This window comes from Euphorbia lathyris, chromosome 6 (assembly GCF_963576675.1).
Source record: "Euphorbia lathyris chromosome 6, ddEupLath1.1, whole genome shotgun sequence".
NCBI lineage: Eukaryota > Viridiplantae > Streptophyta > Magnoliopsida > Malpighiales > Euphorbiaceae > Euphorbia > Euphorbia lathyris.
The window spans coordinates 26,148,574-26,172,315 of record NC_088915.1 but is presented as its reverse complement, the minus strand read 5'-3'; the positions used below and the strand labels follow the sequence as shown (position 1 = coordinate 26,172,315).

General features: G+C 37.3%; 1 protein-coding gene across 1 annotated transcript; it reads left to right on the top strand.

The window, feature by feature from the left end:
* The first annotated feature begins 9,155 nt into the window (after positions 1–9,155).
* On the top strand, positions 9,156–23,630 carry LOC136233898 (regulator of nonsense transcripts 1 homolog). Its single transcript, XM_066023629.1, has 29 exons — positions 9,156–9,878; positions 11,740–11,991; positions 12,069–12,239; positions 12,366–12,416; positions 12,605–12,697; positions 12,836–12,931; positions 13,097–13,147; positions 13,232–13,350; positions 14,786–14,894; positions 15,480–15,602; positions 15,807–15,878; positions 16,217–16,288; positions 16,378–16,444; positions 16,891–17,033; positions 17,108–17,179; positions 17,260–17,388; positions 18,119–18,274; positions 18,750–18,863; positions 18,941–19,039; positions 19,117–19,194; positions 19,822–19,956; positions 20,591–20,665; positions 20,781–20,895; positions 21,086–21,459; positions 21,652–21,714; positions 21,808–21,879; positions 22,294–22,425; positions 22,509–22,628; positions 22,824–23,630. The coding sequence occupies exons 1-29, from the start codon at positions 9,354–9,356 to the stop codon at positions 22,956–22,958; spliced, it is 3,813 nt and encodes a 1,270-aa protein (XP_065879701.1). The 5' UTR covers positions 9,156–9,353; the 3' UTR covers positions 22,959–23,630.
* Positions 23,631–23,742: the final 112 nt, after the last annotated feature.

The following is a 23,742-nucleotide window of genomic DNA, read 5'->3' as shown; positions in this document are numbered from 1 at the left end:
GTAAACAGATGCAAACTGAGTTCGAGATGTCTATAATGGGTGAACTCAACTTCTTCATTGGACTACAAATCAAGCAATGTAAGAATGGCATCTTTATTAGTCAGTCCAAGTACGTCAAGGAAATGCTCAAAATGTTTGATATGGAAGATTGTAAACCCATATCTACCCCAATGGGTACTGACACTGTCCTATGCACGGATGAGAAAGGTAAGTCAGTAGATAGTAAGCTATATCGAGGTATGATTGGCTCTTTACTCTATCTTACTGCTAGTAGACATGATATTCAGTACTCAGTATGCTATTGCGCAAGATATCAAGCTGGCCCTAGGGAATCTCACCTTGTAGCTGTAAAATGAATTTTTAGATATTTGCAGAGCTAAGTTAACGTAGGTTTATGGTATCCAAATTCAAATGACTTTACACTCATTGGATACACTGATGCTGACTATGGACGGGACAAACTAGAGCGTAAGAGCACTTCTGGAGGATGCCATTTCCTTGGAAGATGTCTAGTGTCTTGGTTCAGCAAGAAGCAGTCATCAGTTGCCTTGTCTACAATTGAAGCTGAGCACATTGCTGCTGGAAGCTGTGTGGCTCGAGTCCTATGGATTAAGCAACATCTTGAGGATTACGGAGTTAAAACAGAAACAATTGAAGTCAAATGCGATAACAAAAGTGTCATTGACCTATCCAAGAATCCAATCCAACACAGCAGGATGAAGCATGTCAGCATAAGGCATCACTTCATTAGAGACCATGTACTCAAGGGTGAGATCAAGATGACCTACGTACCAACAGATGAACAGCTTGCGGATATCTTCACTAAGCCTCTGGCTCGTGAGCAATTCAGCATATTAAGGGAAGCTATCGGTATGTGTAATCCTATTTAAATAAACTCTTGATCAATATTGAGTGATTATACCATATGCCATTAAGTTATTGCATGCTAAGTAACTCAATCAAACTAGATAAACCTTATAAACATAGAATCACCCTATGCTGACTAGATATACATACTGAGTGATTACTATAGATTGAGTTACCCTTGTATGAAAACTTCTTCTACGAAAAAGCTGAGCACCTAACATCTTAAACGTTTGATATTCTTAATACTGAGTAAAATTCACTTAAACATTAAAATCTAGCACATGCGCCATAAATAGCCACATAGAACGATGTAATCGCAATAATGAAGAAAACAAATGCGTTGAACATGTCATAAATGCCAGAATCTTTGTCGATTGATCATCTCGAGGTAAAACGGCTAGTTCAACGTATAAGATCAATTCGAACCTCTATAAATAGTGGAAGATTTCCCACTTAACTCTCTTTACACTCGAATTCTTTGGCATTCAAATCTCTCGCTCTCTAAATTCCAAAACCTCTCGAAAATCTCTGAGAAAATCATGTCGGACTCTCAGAATATCTTCGATGGTGATTACGACAGAAATCACTCTGATGAAAACCCTAAGTCTCCTCCTCAGCAGGAATATAACGAGACTCCCACCAAAGGACAAGGTCAGCATGACCAAACTCCAAGCAAGAGCCCTTAAGCTGACCTCGCAACCTCTTCGAAAAAGAAGAAGAAAAAGAAGGACAAGCAGCCCAAAGAAAGGTTTTTCCTTAAAGTCTATAAAAGTGTTAAGAACCATGAGGTACTTTGCTATCGGTGGTTCTCTCCGAGTTTCGTAACGGCTGAGCAACCATTTTGTGAGTGGATTTCGAAAAACGGATGGGCTGACCTCTTTTCTCTTCCTAGTAAAACCTACCCTAGGTTGGTAAGAGAATTCTACTTCAACCTCTCTGTTGACGAAGAAGATGCTGACCATCTGGTAACCCATGTCAAAGGTCAAAAGATAACGATTACTCCGTCCTACTTAGCAACCCTGCTAAAACTACCGACAAAAGGAAAATAATTTAGGACCACAAAAGAGAAGCTTGACCATCCTGTGAATTTCTGTAAGCCGGAGGACCACAAAGGAGAGATAGCCAGCACATGTATGGAACAAAATAAAAAAATGGCCCACTACATACTGACCAATTTTATCTTCCCCAAAATCAACTCAACATCATCGGTCTCGAACTTCGAGCAGTGCTTCATCTGGCACATACTGACTTATACACCACTCAACATGTCGGTATTTCTTGTCGGTGCGCTTCAACGAAGTACTGGGAAGCTCAGGATGGGGTCCCTCATCACAAGAATCCTTGAAGACCATCAAATAGACTTGATTAATGAAACTAAGACTTGGGGAACCGAGATCACAACGGCTCTGCTGTTTAGGTTAACATACAACCAACCCCTCAAGTCTAAGAAGGGAAAAGGGGTCATTGAGGAAAATGAGGAAGAAGTTGATGATGTGCAGGATGTGCAACCCAAGGAAGGGAAGAAAGCCATGGCTGAACCTGCTGACCAAGCTAAGCGAGAGAAGAAGAGGAAAGCCATTCAAACCTGTTCAAAAGATGTTCATGTTGCCCCAAAGAAAATCCGGTTTGTATCAAAGGGGAAGAAAATTAATGCTGAACAGGGTCAGGAAGGGCCTGAATCAACTGGTAAACGAAAAAGGCAAGATGAGCCTGAGAAAATCGAAAGTGAGGAAACACCTCTGAGGAAGAAAAAGAGATCTTCTGGTCTAAGTCCAATTGATGTTGTCCCTCTTGGTTTTGCTGTTTCTGATGATTCCCACTTCGTGAGAAGCCAAAAGATTGACCTTGAGAAAATCCCTGCTGATCAAGAAGCAGAAGAACTAAGAAACGATGAAGGTCAGCATGGTGATGTTGAGCCATGTCAGGAAGATAATGCTGTGCAAAAATAAACAACAAATATTGAGCAAGTTGAGAATCCAACTGTGCCAAGTACGACAGTTGATGCTGAGCTCACAGAGCAAGCCATAGCCGGGGAAGAACTCAATACTAACCTAAGGGTAAATTCACCTTCTGAATCTCTTGATTCTATTCAAGCTGACCCCTCTCCTCCAAAGGCTAAGAAATTAAGGAGACTCAAGAAAAAGGCTCATAGATCGCCAGTTATTGACCTTCTGGACGATTCTCCTCTGTGGGATCCTATCACTGATCTATCCGGCATACAATTCAAATTCTTCTCTAATCCCACTGAGCCTTCTCCACATGAACTTCAGGAAAAGCAAGCCTCTGTTACTCACCCTGGGGAACAAGCCAAGACCCTAGAAAATCCTGCTCAACCTGAGTTGACTCCTCCTGCACCAACTCAAACCAATATTTAGTAGGTCAATATCTCTACTGATCCACCTCCTTCCACTCCGATATCGCAGAATGTTGAGAAGTCAGCTCCTGCAGTTGACCTAAATAAAAGCCCAACTATTGACCAAGCTGGCCCCTCCGGTTCCACTCGAATTCCGGCAACTGAGCAAAATCCTGAAGCACGATGTGCTTATCTTCATGCTAATGAGTCTAGGCGTCGACTTATTGACTTTGCTCAAACTATTCTCCAGGATTTAAACACTACTCATGCCGATGCTGCTGGGTCTGCAAATATTGAGTCACCACAACTCTCGACTGTCACTCAGCTCCTCAATGAGATCAAGGGTCTCAAAGATCTCGTAAGTGTCATGACAACGGTCCAAACACAGCAACCCAAGCAAGAATCCATCGTCAAGCTGGCCGAACTGCAGTTAATGACGGTGAATCACATAGATTTCCTCCAAGGTCAAATAAATGCTCTGTCTGCGGTCAACATGGGATATGCTACCTCTGCTGAGTTGAATCAACACTTCACCAAGCTAAACTCCGAACTGACCAGTACCCGTGAGCTAATTTCCTCCTATTCTCAGTGTTCAATCGAACAAATTAGCGAAGCTGTGAGTCTACTCAACTTGAGTAAGGAAAACATGGATACTGACTTGGTGCACACAAATGAAATTCTGCAATATTCCTAAGCCATATTCAAACATGTGCGCCACACAAATGCTCAACGACAGTTCTACGACTCAGCTGTGCTCAAAATGTACCATCAAGCTTATGTCCAGCTGACTGATACGCTTACCTGGATCAGTAAATCACATGAATATCTCATCAGTCTGCTTAGTGCATCCCTTCGTATCCCTGGATCTGTTCGGGATGATGGTGTTCTAGTTTTTGATGGTTTAAATGAGAGTACGAGAAGAATCAAGGCCTACTCCATCAAGTTAACTCATGCTGCTCTCAATGACACTTTCATTCCTCCTCCGCCCGATGCTGGCAAAACGGAGGAGACAGAACGAGCTGATGGAACTCAGCATAGATCAGGGGTAGCAGGAGAAGCATCTGGTAGTCAGCAGAGTAAAGCCAAAGGAAAAGGCAAAATGTATCATGCTGCTCATCAAGCCCAAGTTAATAAGAAGAAATAGCTTAGTCAATCTTAGGACTTAGCTTGTACTCTATTTTTTTTTGTTTGCTTGATGGACAAATATCCATGTTAAGCATTCCTCATTTTAAACTGACTTATCCATATGCGATGCTTACTATTATGCTATATGCTGATTTGTCTAAATTGAACAAACAAATAAAATTAAAGTGGAACATACTCAGTACACATTAACTCTGATACATCCCTACATAAACTCTGATACCAAAACTATCCATGTATCAAACTGAGTAATCATATGTTTCAGACATTGACCTCTTCTGAAAAACTGACCTAGGCTCATCTGAATTAAATCTTGGAAGGCCCATAATTGAACTTAGTCAGTACAAGCATGTCTTGATTTTTCTCAATTAAATCTTGGAAGGTTTAGAGTCAAATTAAGTTAATAGATGCAACCCTTACGGGGGAGTAATTTCAAAAAAATAAAAAGTAATTCAATCATGGGGAATTTCAAAACTGAGTTCCATAATTATATATTTTGCCAACATCAAAATGGGGGAGTTTGTTGAAACACCTTTCCACAAGATTTTGATTTGACAAAATAATCCATGATTAAGAGGCAATTAAATTTAAGTGCTTTGATTTAATTGTACTAATATGTTTATTCAATGTTGAGTATAAATATATATATATATAAAGGTAAGACAGAATAAAGACAACATGATATCATAACACAAGCTGAGTGGCGTGTAACTCAACACAATAGAAGAAAAGTCATCTTCAAGAGAAACAACCGAAGATGAAACTGAGTGAAACGCAACTCAGTATCGAGATAAGAAAAGTCTTCTAAAAGTTTGCAGACAAAGCTGACAGCAGAAGCTTAATGATCAAGATAATCAACGAAGCTGAGTGGAACGAAACTCAGTATCAAAAGTCTTCTTAAGAACTGTCTTGCAGAACGAAGTTGAGTAAAAGATAACTCAATATATGAATTGACAACAATCAAAGACAACGAATATCAAAGTGAAGCTGAGTGATCTTCAGAACAGCATGAATGATCCGTTTGCTAAAAGACAAGATCCGACAACTGTCTGCACCAATCCAGAACCTTGGAATTACGCAAAAGCCAATTTCGAGATGCATGGGTCAACTGTTCGTTAGCTACAAGACAAACTGGCACAAGAAGACGAAACCTGCAAGAAGAAGACAAGTCTGACGACTGTGGAAATTCAGACGACAGGATTGGCCTGCAAAACTGAAGCTGACCAGAACGTGTCTAAAAAGGAGCTGTTTGGATCAACGGACAAATCCAAGATTCAAATCATTTCTACTTCAGACTTCAACTATAAAAGGACATGATCATTCTTGGATCATTAGCCAAAAAACAACAAGAGAAAAATAGCATACATACAAAACACACAAAAACCAAAAGAGATCTTACACCAAATTTCTATTGTTGTGTAAAAGCTAGATTGATTTTTTGTAATCATCTAAAGTGTTCTTCATCCGAAAAGAACAATCTGTATCAAGTGTAAAATTGAGAGTGTTGTGCTGAGTACTCGGTGTTGAGTGCTTAGTGGTAGAGAAATATAGGTGTTCGGTTATAGCACTTAGTAGGAGTTGAGTAGACGAATAGAGGAAGGTACTATTGCATATTCAACTGCCTTGTAAACGGTTTGTGCTCTACCTTTAAAGAGCTCAGTATTGGATTTAAAAAGCCCGGAGGGATTCTGGGGACTGGACGTAGGCGGAGAGGCCGAACCAGGATAAATCGTGCTGAGTAGTCTCTAACTCTCTCAATATATATATATATATATATATATATATATATATATATATATATATATATATATACACACACACATATCTATATTTACTCGGCTTATAAATTGTTTAAATTGACACTGAGTAAATAAGAGTGCTGAGTTGGAAGCTGACCACAAAAGCGTCAATTCCCAACTCATATGTAAAATAGTTATAGTCAACATCTGACTAAAGCTATCTTACGCTATAATCGGCCGTGCTGATCAAAGCTGAGTTAACAAACTCAATAAAATATATTAAGTCAGCTTAATTAATTTAGAAAAATTTATATTAGTTCCTAACCCCCCCCCCCCTTGGAACTAATCATATGGGACCAATAAATCCTCTTGTAGCGATGACTGATCTTAGGCCCATTGCACTTTGTAACGTGCTAATGAAAGTTATGACTAAGGTGGTGGTCAATATACTGAAATTGATTCTTGATACTATGGTTTCTCATGCTCAGAGTGTTTTTGTTCCAAAACGGTATACTATAGATAAAATCATGATAACTTATGAAGCGGCACATGCACTGTGGTTATGTAAAGGATGGAGAAAGGGCTTTGCGACATTAAAAGTGGATATGTCCAAGGCATATGACAAAATTAAGTGGGACTTCCTTTGGGAAGTACTGCTTCGTATGGATTTTCCTATGCAAATTGTGGAATTGATTATGGTATGTGTTTCATATGTGGAGTATCAAATAACTAATTGGAATGCATACTTTTTCTCATTTCAAACCATCAAGGGGAATCCAATAGGGCGATCCCCTGCCCCCTACTTATTTATCCTATGCATATAGGTGCTTACATCACTTATAAGGAAGGCAGAGGAGCTCGAAAGTGTTTATAGATGTCAAATTTCCAAATGCCCCCTACTATATCCCATCTATTGTTTGCTGATGATAGCTACTTCTTCTTTCGGGCTACGATTGTTGAATGTGGAGCTATCCAGCAGATCTTCCAATTGTATAAGCGTGCATTTGGTCAGAAGATTAGCTTTGACAAATCAAAGATCATGTTTAGTGCTAAAGTTCCATAGGAGCGCATGACTGAGCTAGCATAGTTTTTGGGGGTTCAGTTGGTAGACAGTGAGGATACTTATTTGGGTTTTCCTTCATCATTTGGGAGAAGCCGTACTTCTACTTTCTCTTACAATATGGACAGTTTGTGCAAGAAACTAAGAGGATGGCAAGGGAAGATGATTTCATAAGGTGGGAAAGAGATACTGATTAAAGTAGTGGCTCAATCACTATCGTCTTATATTATGAAGTATTTTCCCTTCCTAAGATTATATATGAGAAAATTGAAGTCTTACTGAATGGGTATTGGTGGGGTTGTGGGGTGAAATGAAAAGGAATGAGGGGCTTGAATTTTAGACACTTTCAAGAATTTAACGTTGCTTTTTATGGGCAAACATGCTTGGAAATTCATTGCTCGTCTCGAGGGTTTTGTCTCTTGTATTTTTAAGGCATGTTATTTTCCTAACTCAAACTTAGGGAGGCCCAGTTGGGTTATAATCCGAGTGCAATTTGGTATAGTATATACAAATATCGCGAGTTGGTAATTACAAGAACCCAAAATCGCATAGGTAATGGCCGGCGAACGTGGATTTGGCAGGATTTGTGGTTTAAATCGGATGTTGGAGGTCCTAGTAGCAAAGTCATCCCATACAATGACTGGACTGTTGACAAATTAATTCACAATGGACATTGGGATACTGAGGTTCTTACCGAGTTATTTTCACAAGAAGATCGCATACGCATATTGCGCATCCCAATCTTCATACGTGAGACTGAAGATAAATTGTGTTAGAGGTGGGCGAGAAAAGGTAATTATAGTGTTATATTAGCTTACTATGCTTTGGTGTCGTCTTACCCGAAACCGTCAGAGGAGACATGTCGAGCTCCCTAGAATAAGATATGACAGTTATCTTGTCCACCGAAAGTCAAAAACTTCATTTGGCATGCAACCTGGAATATTCTTCCAACCAATGACAATCTTCGAATTCAGCAAGTTAATGTTGATACCATTTGCCCCCTATATCTGTAGGTTGTATAGTCAGTTACGCACATCTTTCTTGTATGCCCGATCATGCTTGCTGTCTGGAACCAATTGATAATGGTAAGAAGTCCACAGATTCTGGATGAATCGGAATTCGACCGCTAATGGAAGTCATTGATGGACAACATTTCAGCCGAAGTTGCAGGCAACTGGGCAACACTGCTATGGTTTATCTAGCATGGCTATAACCAGTTGGGAATGAGCGTATACCGTTCATATCATCGGAGATTGCATCCAAAGCTGCTAGGTTTTTAGAGTCGTGGAGGCAAGCACTTGCTTGACACGGTACAATTGGTCTGAATAACACAACAACTCGAAGCAGGGGCTGGACTCCATCGATGACATGTATTAAAATTAATTTGCCTCAATCAGACCGGGTGACGTTAAGATTAGTATTAGAGCCGTAATACAGGATTCCCATGACCTATTTTTGGCTGCTCGGTTTGGGTTGCTTATAGGAGCTTTCCCGCCGACGATGGCTGAGGCAATCTCCTGCCATGAAGCTTTTAGTTGGATCAAGCACTAAGGGGATATTGTAGTCAGTGTGGAGGGGAATGCACAATCGGTTATCAATACGTTACTGTAGGGTGATAAGAATGATTGCTCGTGCTTAGGACTAGTTTTGGCAAATTGTCATGACCTTGTCAAGACGATTCCAAGCTGTAAGACCAACTGTGTAACTGATGAAACTGCAAGATTAAAACTTTACGTATCATATTTGTTATAACTTCTATTATTCCTTGTTCTCTTGTAAGCTTTATGGCTATTGATTAATTTATATTCCACTATTCTTTCCTTTAGAAAAAATCTGTAATTATCATATATTTTTTTTTTCTTTTGGAAATGTTAGAATTAGCGTAGGCACATTATTTAAATGGTAAAACTGCATTACAAAGTAAATAATTTTTACTGAAACATCGCGCGTGCATCGCTTTCTTCTCTTACTCGAGGTCTCAATAGACGCACCTATGACCTATGCACTCCTCTCTCTGAGTCTTTCTTCTCTCTCCACCTTCTAATTTCTTTCCGCTCACCAAACCCAAACCCTAACCCTAAACCTAACCTTCTGTTTTGCTCTTCCATCCCAAAAGCCTTGCAAATCTAATCTATAACCTGCAAATTAAACGATCAAATTAACGCCACGAACGTGAATTCCCGTAATCGGCATGGATTCAGAGCAGAGCAACCTCTTTGAAACAGCGTCGCAACCGGACACGGGGACTGACGCGTACACTTTCCTTGAATTTAACACCCAAGGTGAATCTGACTTTGATTATCCCGAATTCCGCTCTCCGGTGGCCTGGCCGACCCCCTCCGATTCCCTTACGGTCAATTCTTCCTCTGCTGTTGACGCTACCACTTCTGACCACCGCACCCCTGCGTCTTCTTCTGATCATCATTCTGACTCTCCTGCAGCCTCTCCTGTTTCATCGAAAGCAACTCGCATTGGGGTTGGAAGCAACAGTCAGGGGGTCGATGGGATAGTTGCTGGTATGGGAGGGTTGAATTTCGAGGAGACTGGGGACGACGATGGGTATGACTTCGGGAAAGGGGATTTTACCGAGCATGCATGTAGGTACTGTGGAGTTTCAAACCCTGCATGTGTAGTGAGGTGTAATGTTCCTTCTTGCAGGAAGTGGTTTTGTAACTCTCGAGGGAATACTTCAGGCTCGCATATCGTCAATCACCTGGTTAGTATTTTTTTCTCTATCGGGTGAGAGTCTTGTTTAGGACATAATTGTGATCGAGTTGCATGCTTACTTGAGAAGTAAAACCTCTATAAATTAATAATATCTAGACTATGAAATTTTATTAATTTATAAAGGGATTTTGAATTTTTTTAAAAATAAATTTCAAATTACTAATTTAAATAAAGTTTTTGTCCAAAATCAATGAACAAATAAAGTTTTTATCTATGTAAAGTACTCTAGAGTCATATTTTGCTAAATTATCAGGAGAATAGTTAGAAATGAAATTCAGCTTGATTTAAACTTCAAGAAAAAACAAAGTACAATAGAGTCATATTTTGCTGAAGTATCCTAAGTAGCAAATGTATTTGAGAAGTTATTAATTTATAGAGATAATAAAACAATGTATTTGGAAAAGGTTTTCTAAAAATTATTATCTTATTAATTTATTAAAATTGATTATTTTTTTAACTGGCCCAAGTCTGGAGCAGAAGAATTATTATTTTAAAGAGATGATTAATTTATCGAGTATTAATTTATGAAGGTTTTACAGTATTTCAATTTTGTCAAGATCAGTCGCATTATCGGGGTTCTTCGGTTTTGCTTCTTATTTAGCTGTGAGTTTTTGTTCCTAGCTATATTTTCTTAGAAACATAATTGTTAAAGGCACTCCTCACTCAAGGCTCAAGTTCTTGTGCCTTGAATGCAGAAAGAGAGGCGCTGTACAAAAGGCTCAGAGCCTGGATCAAGGCCTGAGGGTTTTCAGTAGTGTTTTTATTTTTTTATTTTTTACTGTTTTCTGTAAAATAAATGTTTGATTAATTTCAACCACTAATCTAATAGGATTAATCTTAACCCTTGATCTAAATAAGAATATCAAGAGTCCTAACTAAATAGAGAAGGATTAAGTGCACTCACCTAAAGAAAGAAGACCTGTCACTTAAAGAACTAAATATATGATGATGATGATGATTCTTAGTATTTTTTGTGTGTTCTTTTTGATTGACAATGAATGGTCATTAGTTTAGTAGCATTAGTTATAGTTAGGTACTTAGGTTAAGACGTTAGGTTAATGTCTCTATGAAGTATGAACTTAACTTGGTGTTTTTGACATTTATCATTTATGATTTATGATTTAGTATTTTGTTTTTATGTGGTTTTGTTTCATTTTGTGGTCATAAGTGTGGTTTTTTGGTTTATGCTTAGCTACTAAAAGAGTATATATTTTTATTTTATTTTATGCGGCCTTGCCTTGAGCCTAGGCTCTATTCCGTTTCCGTGCAACATAGCATTGTGTCCTTGTATTAAAATAAGACATGTTTAAATACATCATACTGTCGCTGAAATATCGATTCATCTGTTTTGCTCGAGGGTTATTTTGTTGAGTTTTTAAGCATTTTTGTATTGTCCAAAAACTTTGCAATTTAAGCACAGGGAATCATGTTTGGAATATGCTTGAAAATGGGGTTGAGCAGTTGATTTGAAACTTAAAAACTTACTTGCTTGACAATGATGAGTTGATGGTAAGTAGAAATATGCAACAATGTAGTGTGAAGTGAAATTTGAAGAAATCTTGAAGCAACTGTTGGTGTGGTTGTTTTATGATGGAGATTCTACTGTATTAAAATTTATTTCTGATATTCTAATGTGGTAGCTAATTGTGCATTTATAACCAGCCGTCCATGTGTTATCTTGTTTAAATTTGCACCTTTTGAAGTAGCATAAATTGCCATTTTCTGAATCTTCGTTAAATTATTAATTTTACCAGCTGGCTACAACTTTATACTTTATGTTGTGGCTGTATGAAGATGTCTATATTTCACGACATTTGCAATTAAGTTTGTTTGGTTTGATATTTTTGCAGGTACGTGCAAAACATAAGGAAGTCTGCCTTCATAAAGACAGTCCTTTAGGAGAAACAATACTTGAATGCTACAACTGTGGGTGTCGGAATGTTTTTCTTCTTGGATTTATATCAGCCAAGACAGAAAGTGTTGTTGTACTACTTTGTAGGGAACCTTGCTTGAATGTGAATGCACTGAAGGACATGAATTGGGATCTGAGTCAATGGTGCCCCCTTATTGATGATAGATGCTTCTTGCAGTGGCTTGTAAAGGTTTGTCTAGGTCCTCGTTTTATTTATTTAGTGTTGTGAAAAAGCTCTATAATCTGTTGTTTGTTTGTACTTTGCAGATCCCTTCTGAACAAGAGCAGCTGAGGGCACGTCAAATTAGTGCTCAGCAAATAAATAAAGTTGAAGAACTTTGGAAAACTAATCCAGATGCTACACTTGAAGATCTTGAGAAACCTGGAGTTGATGATGAGCCGCAGCCTGTAGCATTGAAGTATGAAGATGCATATCAGGTGCTTGTTGTAAATTGTAATTCAAATTGTCAAATTCAGGATGATCACAAAATTGAGTTGGTTAGAGGAGATAACAATTGGTTCATGACTGCTTCCTAATGTGATGTTTATTTTTGTTTGTTGCAGTATCAAAATGTGTTCGCTCCGCTAATAAAGCTTGAGGCTGATTATGATAAAGTATTCATCACTATTTTCTGCGCTCTTCCCTTTTTGTCTTATCTCCAGTGCTTTATTCGTTTTCTTAAAACCTTTATATACAATTTTTCACGCTGTAAACGTCTGTGCTTATACTGTAAAGAATGCATTTTGAATTTGGTTTATCCTTAATTATTTTGTTTTTTTTTTGTTATTTTAATTTATTGTAGATGATGAAAGAATCTCAAAGCAAGGACAATGTGACTATTCGATGGGATATTGGTCTTAACAAGAAACGGATTGCATATTTTGTCTTCCCAAAGGTGATTTACTTTCTATTGCTGTATATTTCTAAAAATTTCTTTTGTTACGTTTTCTGATTGTTTTGAGTGTTGTTAATAACATGTTTTCATGACTATCCTTTTACTCAAAAATACTGGACTTATCATTCTCTCATGTAGGAGGACAATGAATTGCGTCTTGTACCTGGTGATGAGCTAAGGCTACGTTATTCTGGAGACGCTGCACATCCAGCATGGCAGTCAGTTGGGCATGTGGTATGTCCTCTCTGTGAATCTGTATATTTGATGATTCATTCTTTTCGAATTTAACAGTGTTTTGGGGTTAACTTAACAGTGATTTTGTAGCTTTCTGTATTTTCCTTTCTATACTTGAAGGTGCTGCCGCTACTGCATGCTTAAGTTGTTTCTTTGATTTTTCAGATCAAGTTAACTGCACAGGAGGAGGTGGCACTTGAACTTCGTGCTAGTCAGGTAGTTGTTCTAACATTGATGCTCAATATATTGCATCTTTGTTATTAACAAGTTGATACTAGCAACCATGATGCTGATGTGCAGGGTGTTCCTGTTGATATAAACCATGGCTTTAGTGTTGATTTTGTCTGGAAGAGTACAAGCTTTGATCGGATGCAAGGAGCAATGAAAACTTTTGCAGTGGATGAGACAAGTGTTAGTGGGTATGTTGTTGGGTTAAACTTTCTATCTGATTATGTGTGCTTTGGGTTCTGGAAAGATGTTCGTCATAGAGGAATTAAGGCCCTAGGCACCCTTAAGATGATGACCCCAAATTACCTTGGTGTAAAGTCATGTGTTAAGAAAAATATAATTTATAAAAACAATGTTGGTGTCATACTGAAACATATAAAATCTTATAAATTTTCATAAAGTATAATTATCAAGAGAATCTTCTTTTGCAAGTTAGGATTCTTCTTCAATTGGGCGTCTTTCATTGTTTATCATTTTCCCCCATATAAAGTCAGATTGTTGATGTTTTTTCCCCTTGATAGCTGTCCTATAGTCCAGATAATGTTCTGCAATCTGCATCCTGTTAAACAGCTTTACTTTATTTTGAATGCCAACATATTATTTCAGTTTTTGTTGCCTGAGTCTCTCCTTTCAGATGCTCCTTTGTTTCCTTTTTGAATGTTTTAGAGGTAGCTGACTGGCAAAAGCATGTGTTTCAAGCAACATTGCCCGTACACGGATACGGTATCCGACAAGGGCACGGGAAACGTCTTTTCTATAAAACACAGGACACGGAAATGTGGGGGAAACGTGTAAATATTAAAAATATTGGGACACATTTATAGATATTAAAAAATATATTTTAATATTTGAATTTTTGTAATATAACTAAATAAATACATATAAAAGAAATTGTAAAACTCTTATTAAAACATAATTATCAAATACATAAATATAAATAATGTCAAAAAACGTTCTGAGAAAAAGGAGATAAAACAATAAAAGCTTTCCTCCTGAACACTAAAAACCTATTTCTTCAATGTTTTCATTTCTATCTTCACCAACAAGTAGGGATTCTAGCTCCGGTTCATCTAGAAGTCTCTTTTGGATAAAGATCGACGTACTCTTTTGGATATTCCTACCCGTTTTCCCTTCAAATAACGATCGACCATAATTGCTCTGTTTACCTTTTTTTTCCCTGAAATGAAATTCAATCGTTTTTTGTCTGGAAAATGGGTTTCCCAGACAGATACGGGTATCCAACTTCTGAATATTACAGAACCCCGAAATGTATCCCAGCAGTTTCCGGGCGTTTCCGTATCCGAAACGTATCGGAAACGTAATACGCAGGCATGGTGAAGTTTTCGTGCTTCATAGGTTTCAAACCAATTTTAAAACTGAACTTCTAAGTTGGAAAAGTAGAAATGTTAGTTTGGTCTTAGTAAAAGAGGGCAAACAGTACAAGGAGCTGGTGTCTGTAAAGCTTAACTATGTTAAAGTTAGTCTTTCCACGTGTTTTGAGATGTTGCTAATTTTGAACCATTTTAGTTCGTGTAAACTGATATTGTTGTGGAAAGTTGGAATGAACTTTTATCTTTTATCATAAGCACATATTTGGGTTTTTTTACAATGTTACTCCCTGTGCAGGTATATATACCACCATTTGTTGGGGCATGAAGTTGAGAGCCAAAATGTTCGTAACACTCTTCCCCGTCGATTTGGTGCACCTGGGCTTCCAGAGCTGAATGCATCTCAAGTATGTTATCTTCACTTCCCTTCATTGCTAGGCAGCAAACTGGAAATTTTTCTATTTCATGTTTGATTATTTAGCATAGTTTATTCTTGAATACCCAAGATAATTTTCAGGGTTGTGGTGGGATGGTCAGGAACCTTTTTATTTATTACTTGTTTTTCTTATTGTGTCTTATGGAAGCGTAAAAAGTTGTTCATATCATATCTTTGGCACATTAATGCCTGGTTTGTGTTAATATATTAAGTTAATATTTAATAACTTGCTATTTAATAGAAATGAAATATTTTCTGCAATTTATGTTTTTTGTTGGATGTTCTGACTTTTTTTTTTTATCTCAATGCATGTGAGATCTTATTGGAGCTCTTTTTACTTCTCTGTATGTGATTTTAACTGTTGATTTTTACCCCATGTATATGTTTATGACATAGTATCTTTCATTTTGAAAGAAGAAATGATCAGATTATTTGCTTAAATAATTTAACATGTATACTATGTAGTATAGTGGCCATTTTCTAATTGTTTATTTTGAAGAAAAGATCATTTGCTTGAATAATTACTGCAAATAATCCTACTTTTCCCATTCTATAGGTATTTGCTGTAAAGAGTGTCCTTCAGAGACCTATAAGCTTAATTCAAGGTCCACCTGGCACTGGAAAAACAGTCACTTCGGCTGCTATTGTTTATCACATGGCTAAACAGGGGCAGGGGCAGGTGAGATCCGCATTGAATCATGTGTATTTAAGTCCCATATATTATATTATTGCTTTCCATAATGGTATATGCATTCTGTTTTTAGGTGTTGGTATGTGCCTCAAGTAATGTGGCTGTTGACCAACTGGCTGAGATTTATGTGTATTCAAGCCCTATTTATTATTTAATTGCTTTTCATAATGGAATATATGCATTCTTTTTTAGGTGTTGGTATGTGCGCCAAGTAATGTGGCTGTTGACCAACTGGCTGAGAAGATAAGTGCAACTGGTCTGAAGGTAAAGTGCATAACTGTGGGATACGAAATGAAGCAGTTTTAGTGATTGGTAGTGAGCAACTGCTGCGGTTTATATATGATGGCATACAGTTTGGAGTTCAATCATTTGTATTCTTGCATAGATTGTATTGTATGTGATATTTATTCTTTTTATGCTTGAGAAGTGTCACGCAATGAAGTTTTTGTAGCTACTTTATTTTTCTTCCTTTTTTTTTGACTGAGTTCTAGCTACTTTGATTAAGAATTATGTACTCTGATTTTTTTTTTTTTTTGAATTGATTAAGAACTTTTGATCAATGTTTTATATGATATTTTTTCTTTGATCTTTCCCCATCCAAGGTTGTGCGTCTATGTGCAAAATCAAGGGAAGCAGTGAGTTCCCCTGTTGAGCATCTAACCCTTCACTATCAGGTTCGTTCAATTGTTGTTATAACTAATTCTTGTGTTTTTATTGTGCCTGCCATAGCTGCATAGTTCACATTCCTGAGTTATGTTTGCAGGTTAGGCATCTGGATACTTCTGAAAAGAGTGAACTTCACAAGTTGCAACAATTGAAAGATGAACAAGGTGCACCATTTTTCTAGCTTTGGGATTGAAATTCTTTGTTTTATGCAACTATTATGTTTTCTTCATTATTCACAAGAAGTTAAGTCAGTTTCTATGCTTAGAGAATGTGTTAGCTCAGTTGGAGCCTTTAGTTTTATGTGTTCTTCCGGAATATAAGTCTTAGGACGTGTGAGATTTGCAATGCTTATTTGGGCATTGATTTTATATTCTTGCTTTGCATGTCCTCTTTTCTTCTGTCATTGCATGCTAAACTTGAGCAGAAAATTTGATTTGTCTCTGGAGTAGACTGCAATATTACAGAAATGTACTACTTCTGCAGTTGATGATTTATATTTCATTTGATTTTGTTTGGTAGTTGAAGTTTCATTCAAAATGTTAGAAGTAGAATTTGATTTTGTGCTCATGAGTTGCCTTTTCTCTCCCTTTTACATTGTTGTTATCAACAGGAGAACTGTCCAGCAGTGATGAGAAAAAGTACAAAGCACTGAAGCGAGCAACAGAGAGGGAGATCTCTCAAAGTGCAGATGTCATTTGTTGCACTTGTGTTGGTGCTGGTGATCCCCGACTTGCAAATTTTAGGTTCCGCCAGGTTGAAATGAGTTTTTTCTAATTGTTGAAGCAGTGTTGGGCATTCAGGGGCTTACACCTTTTGCTGTGTTTTAGGTGCTGATTGATGAGTCCACGCAGGCAACAGAACCCGAGTGTCTTATTCCCTTAGTTCTTGGGGCTAAGCAGGTAATAGAAATCAAACGTCAAACTTGCTAGTTTCAATGGCATCTCATTCACTTTCTTCTAACTTAGTGGTTATCTATTAGGTTGTCCTTGTAGGTGACCATTGCCAGCTTGGTCCAGTCATCATGTGCAAAAAAGCAGCACGTGCTGGGCTAGCTCAATCTCTTTTTGAACGTCTTGTTTTACTTGGTGTGAAGCCAATTAGGTTGCAGGTAACATTTATGTTTCTTGCTTCCTCTTTGCATTGGGTTTTATTCATGCACTTGTCTTTTTTAGTTTTCCTTTTGGAGATGGTCTATTCTGGGATAATTTTCATTTCGATTTCAAATAAATTTTTGTACTAGCAAGAAAAATTATTTGAACATAAGATTGTTTTGTATGGCTGTTAGATTTGAATTCTGATACTTAACTGCTGCATAGCTGATATTGATGGAGGTTGTGTTCTTATTTTAAGCAACCATGGTTGCAAATGGGCTTTACTATTTATCCAGATGGTCAGAGTGATTAAAAAAATGTCTTGTGTGTTCTCTTGTGCCAGTTACATTAGGTTAGTTTTGGCTTCATTCTGTGTTGATTGATGTTTCTGGTTTAGTTTAGGAGAATGAAATCTTCCCAATTGACAAACAAATGAAGGAGCTGAAGCTACTACTAGTTTAAAAAAATTCTATATATGTTTTTTCAAGTCTATACAGTTTCTGGCTCTTCAACATTATAAAAGCAGAGAATAGCAAAGTGAAGACTTTTAAAACACCTAACCTTTTTGTATTTTCTTGTATCGGAAGTATGTGATCATATTTATATTCATGTCAATATTGTTTGGCATACTCTTTTCTGATGTTGCTGGATTCTCTTGCAGTTGACTTTCTATATATATTCTAAATTTTTTACAATTGATGAATATGACAAGACTAACAATTTATGTGTTCACCTGTTTAATTTCAGGTTCAATATCGTATGCATCCATCTCTTTCAGAATTCCCATCCAACAGTTTTTATGAGGGTACACTACAAAATGGAGTCACTGTCAATGAGAGGCAGTCAACTGGAATTGATTTTCCATGGCCCGTACCTAATCGCCCCATGTTCTTTTATGTCCAGGTAAAGTGGCTAGATTTCATCTACTATGCTACAGTTAATCTGAGCTCTTCAGATGAAAAATGGATCTTCTTGTTGGTTTATGAAGTTGCTTCCTCATTTGGATTACAATACATTATTTGTGTTAAGAGTGATTACTCCTTGCTCTGGCTCAGGTGCCTTATTCCTAAGTTCTCTAGGTGAAAGCTGGCTGAATTGTTAAGTCAGCAACTTTTAGCAGATAAGATCCAATTGTTTGCTTTATTCATGTGGGGTGGTGACTTAGGATGGGTTGGGCTTCCCCTATATCTGATGGGCCCCTCCACAATTAACTAAGAACTGTATTTGTAGTCTAGTATGTTAGTATATCTAGTGAGCTGTTCTGTGGAAAGATGTGTGTTTTTAGTGAATGCGTATTTGTCATTGAGCTCTGAATTTTATTTGCTTCTTTCATATATTTTCAACTGCTATATTTTGTAACTGGATTGGTGTTCTTTAGATGGGACAAGAAGAAATAAGTGCCAGTGGTACATCCTACCTAAATCGTACTGAGGCAGCAAATGTTGAGAAAATTGTAACTACTTTTTTGAGGAGTGGTGTAGTTCCCAGTCAGGTAATTTCTTACTCGTTTTTGTTTTGTTGTGGTATGTTTTATGATCGTTTCATTGATATCAATTTTGAATTTCACAGATTGGGGTAATTACACCCTACGAGGGACAGAGAGCATATATTGTGAACTATATGTCAAGAAATGGTGCTCTTCGCCAGCAACTGTACAAAGAAATTGAGGTAATCTATTTCAGTATCTGTGTGCAAATTTATGTTCATTCTTTTTTTGCAATTACTTAATGTTATATTTGCTGCAGGTTGCAAGTGTTGATTCATTTCAAGGGAGAGAAAAGGACTACATTATTTTATCTTGTGTTAGGAGTAATGAGCATCAGGTTTGTTTATGACACCTACTTATCTAAAGAATGAAATTAGAGTTGATGTTAAACGGAAAGGAAATTTGTGATTGTTGTCAGATGTGTTGCTGGGGTGTATTTTATATAAGTAGTTTGTGTTTGACATTTTATTGTTGCATCTTTACCTTGAATTTTTTGGTTCTGGGCTTGCCTATGTAGAGATTCAGAGAATTAGAATGCTGGTACTTCTAAGATTCTCCTTTTACCTCTTATCTTCGATTATATCTTCATTTATTTCACGGTGCAGTTTGTTTTATTGTTCAAGTATGTGAAACTGCATGCTACTATGGATTATTCTATACCTTTATGGATTAGAATGTTGGCACTTCTAAGATTCTCATTTTACCTCTTATCTTTGATTAGGTCTTCATTTATTTCGTGATGCAGTTTGTTTGATTATTCAAATATCTGATACTGCATGCTACTATGGGCTATTCTATACCTTTATGGACTAAGAATATTCTCCAGCTTCTTTTATATTGAATCTCAGGAAGTTTAATTCTGTTTTAGGTTTAAATTTTGAGGCTATATTCGTGTCTCTTACTTATTTTCTTCTAAGTTCTCTGTTATGCAACACTGTCTTGATTTTTTGGTACTTTCTTTTAGGGTATTGGATTTCTTAATGATCCTCGAAGGCTCAATGTTGCTCTAACACGTGCTAGATATGGGATTGTTATCTTGGGAAACCCAAAAGTTCTGAGCAAACAACCTTTGTGGAACAGCTTACTAACTCACTACAAGGTATGTCTTTCTTTCACTTGGTATTTGGTCATTTTACAAAATTTATTTGCTTAGTTGCTGCATGCTTATTGTATACTTGCCACACTATTTTGATGCAGTGATTAAACTTTGAACATGTGTTGTGATGTCTTTGATTTAAGGGAGGCCTTTTTTCCCCTAGAGATAGTGATTGCCTAAAATGACATAGTTAAGTTTCTCAAAGACATGGAAGGCGCATTTATTAGAGTAATCAGCTTCTATTTATATGATGCCATGCCACTTAGGATGAGTCTCAAGTTTGCTTGATCAACTTTACTTTGAGCCACCCTAGTCAAATTTACCATGCTTGTCCCAGAAATATGTACTGAATCCACTATTGTCTAAGTAGCTTTATTTATAGTAAATGAACATTACCTAAGTAGCAGAAATATGTACTGAATAGTTCACTATTATCTAAGTTAATTTCTAGGCACCATGTGAGCGGAGCTCCTCGTTTTTATGGGAATTTAATTGTGGGATTTTCTTGGTTGGTTGATAATTCTGATAAAATGAACCAAATAAAATAGGACCTATAGATTTTCGCTGCATATTTTTTCTGTGTGTTTGTATATATATGTGTATATTAAGCTGTATCAGGTCTCTATTGTTGCATCAGGAGCATGAATGCTTGGTTGAAGGACCTTTAAATAACCTGAAGCAGAGCATGGTTCAATTTCAAAAGCCGAAGAAGGTATGGCTTTTAAAAACTTAACAAACTTTTTCTTTTTCTTTTTACGGATCTCAAATGTCATTTAAGAGGAGCATTTTAAATGTGGATTAACTTAGTCTTCAATAAATTGGCACAGATTTATAATGATAGGAGGCTTTTCTTTGGTGGTGGACCTGGAATTACATCTAATGACAATTTTGGTTCTGCTGCCTCATCTACAAATTCAGATAGAAGAAGCTCTCGCGGCAGAGGTATGCTAGACTTAGTTTTTCTTGCAAGAAAACCAGAAGTCTTTTTGTTCTGATAATATTTTTATATTTTATTGGAAAGTAACTTTTGGGGATATTTATCAGTTCATTGCTGATGGTTTTAATTTTGATATTTGATTGTAAGATGTTGGTCTTTATTAACATAATATGATTTTACTCTGCGCTAATACAGGATCATATGTGCCTCCTGGCCCGTCTAATGGTACCCATAAGCCTGGTGTTCATCCTACTGGATTCCCAATGCCTAGAGTTCCCATTCCTCAATTTCATGGTGGTCCACCTTCCCAACCATATGCTATTCCAACTCGTGGAGCTGTGCATGGGCCTGTTGGAGCTGTTCCTCATGTCCCTGCTCCAGGAAGTCGAGGATTTGGGGCTGGCCGTGGGAATGCTGGTGCTCCTATTGGCGGTCATCTTCAACACCAGCAAAGCACACAGCAGACTATTGGAAATATGGGATCTTCATTCAATTTTCCGGCCCTGGACAATCCAAATAGCCAGCCCTCTGTGGGAGGTCCACTGTCTCAACCTGGATATGTCAATAATGTATGTAATGTTCTTATATTTGTGAGAAATTATTTAGGTTTTACATTTTAGTTGAGTTCTCCTTATTCTTTTAAGGATGGAAAACATTTAAATGATTTGCTTTGTGTCAGTGCTGTGTTCTGGTGGAGCTTTTCATTGCTTGTTGCTGGCATGCATTATTTTTTCTTGATAGTATTCTGGTTTTGTATATAGATGCCTGTCCAAGGACCAAGCCAAACATTTCGTGATGGATTTTCTATGGGAGGCATGTCTCAGGTATACCTTTCTTCTGCTTGCAGTAGTTGGTTCTTAATTTTCAGTTGTTTTGGTATTTATTTCCTTATTCGTCTTTCGTTGATTGCCAACCAGGACTTTCTTGGTGATGACTTTAAAAGCCAGGGATCACATGTTCCTTATAATGTTGCTGATTTCTCCACTCAGGTAGAGGATATACATGATATATAGAATTTGGATTTCTTTCGTAGCATTTTGAATGCATAGCATACATGTTCCTATGCAGCTGCTTTTCCGAACGCAATAAAAAATTAAATTGTTTCTTCTGTTTGCATGCAATTCACAAACTATTTACTTTCTGTACTTGAAATTTCGAAATATATTTTTCTCATAACAAGCATAATTTTTTATTGTATAATTAATTTGTAGTATTTGATTATGTCATGCAATGCATGCAAATTTGAAGGCTTTAACAATTTGATCTATAAAGAAAAAATAGTTCCCTAGAAGGAAGCGGTTTGTGCCATAATCTACGTTCTCCAAAGTTTTTAGTTTGCTGCCTCTATTGGATAGAGGTTTCCTAGGTCATATTTTTATAATGATTTACCAACTTCTTTGCAGGCATCACAAAGTGGATATGCTGTTGATTATGTTACACAAGGAGCTCAGGGTGGCTTTCCAGGCAATTTTATGAATCAGAATTCTCAAGCTGGATTTTCTCGTTTTGGTTCTGGAAATGATTTCATGTCTCAGGTTTGCTTGGTGTAGACATGATGTTATATCAGAGGTTCATCTATGTTTCTGTCCTGACATGTTTTTTTTTTGGCTTAAAAAAGGACTACATGACTCACGGATCACAGGGACTATTCACTCAGATTGGCTTCAATGATCCATCACAAGATGATGCTTCACAAAGCCACTTTGGCATAGCCAATCCAAACCCACTTCAGTCTCAGGTTTTTCTCATAACATTGGTGTTGAGTGAAAATAATTATTACTGGAGAAATCATCACACTAGTAGAATCTGTAAACATTTGGCTTTTCATGCAGTTAGTTAGTATTAACCCATATGTTATGTTACACTGGTTACTGGTCTGCTTGTCGATGGGTTTTTCCCAGTCCGATTCTCAACCTGGCAATCTTATGTGCAGGGGTTAATGAACTCTCTCTACTCTCAGCCCTTTGCCCATTACAACACTCAGCCACTAAATTTGCAGTCTCCACAACAGCCGCCACAGCAGCAGGGTCCAGGCTCCCAAAACCAGAAAATCCACTATAATGGTTAAGGTACCATGATAGTTTGCTTTCGGCTGTGATGGGTTCTAACCTTTGCATTCAGCATCTTGGTTTGTGTGCCCCAATTTATGCCAGAAGTACAGAAATATTTTTTGCCATACATTGGAGGTCAGTTTGATATGCAGTCTTGATTATACAAAGAAGACCTTGGGTGATAAGAATAAAATGATACTGCTGGCATTGGCTATGCTATGGGGTCCATGAGCAGATGGCAAGCTGCACAACCAAGGGCTGTGAACGAAAAGGATAACCTCATTCATTTGCCTGCTTAAACTTGTGTTTGAAAAAAGAGCAATACGTGACATGGTACTGTCGAAAGGGTCCCGACTTGAAGACGACGATGATGATGTTATTGGGGTTAATTGTATTTGACTACAGGTGAACCCCCATTATTTATACAGAAGCAGTTACCACAGTAATATTGTGTACAGCATGACCAGAAAAGTCACCTAACCCTTTCAGCTGCACCTGACATGTAATTATACTCTGTTACAATTGGTTAGTTGATGATAATTTCTTAGGAATATGTGGAATTGCCGATACCCTACAAAATGTAAGTGTGAAATTGGTTTGATCTTTTTCCCATTATTTTTTTGGGACTTAATGGTTGTACCATTGAAAGTACAGTATATATAATTCATATTGGTGGTGGTGGTTTCAGAGCTGCATGCATTTTTATTTGTTGCTTCTATTGTCATGCTATCTTAGTATAAGGAGTTTTCACTCGAATTAACAAGTGTGATTGAGGTTATAGTAATGAACGGGACTTTTTTG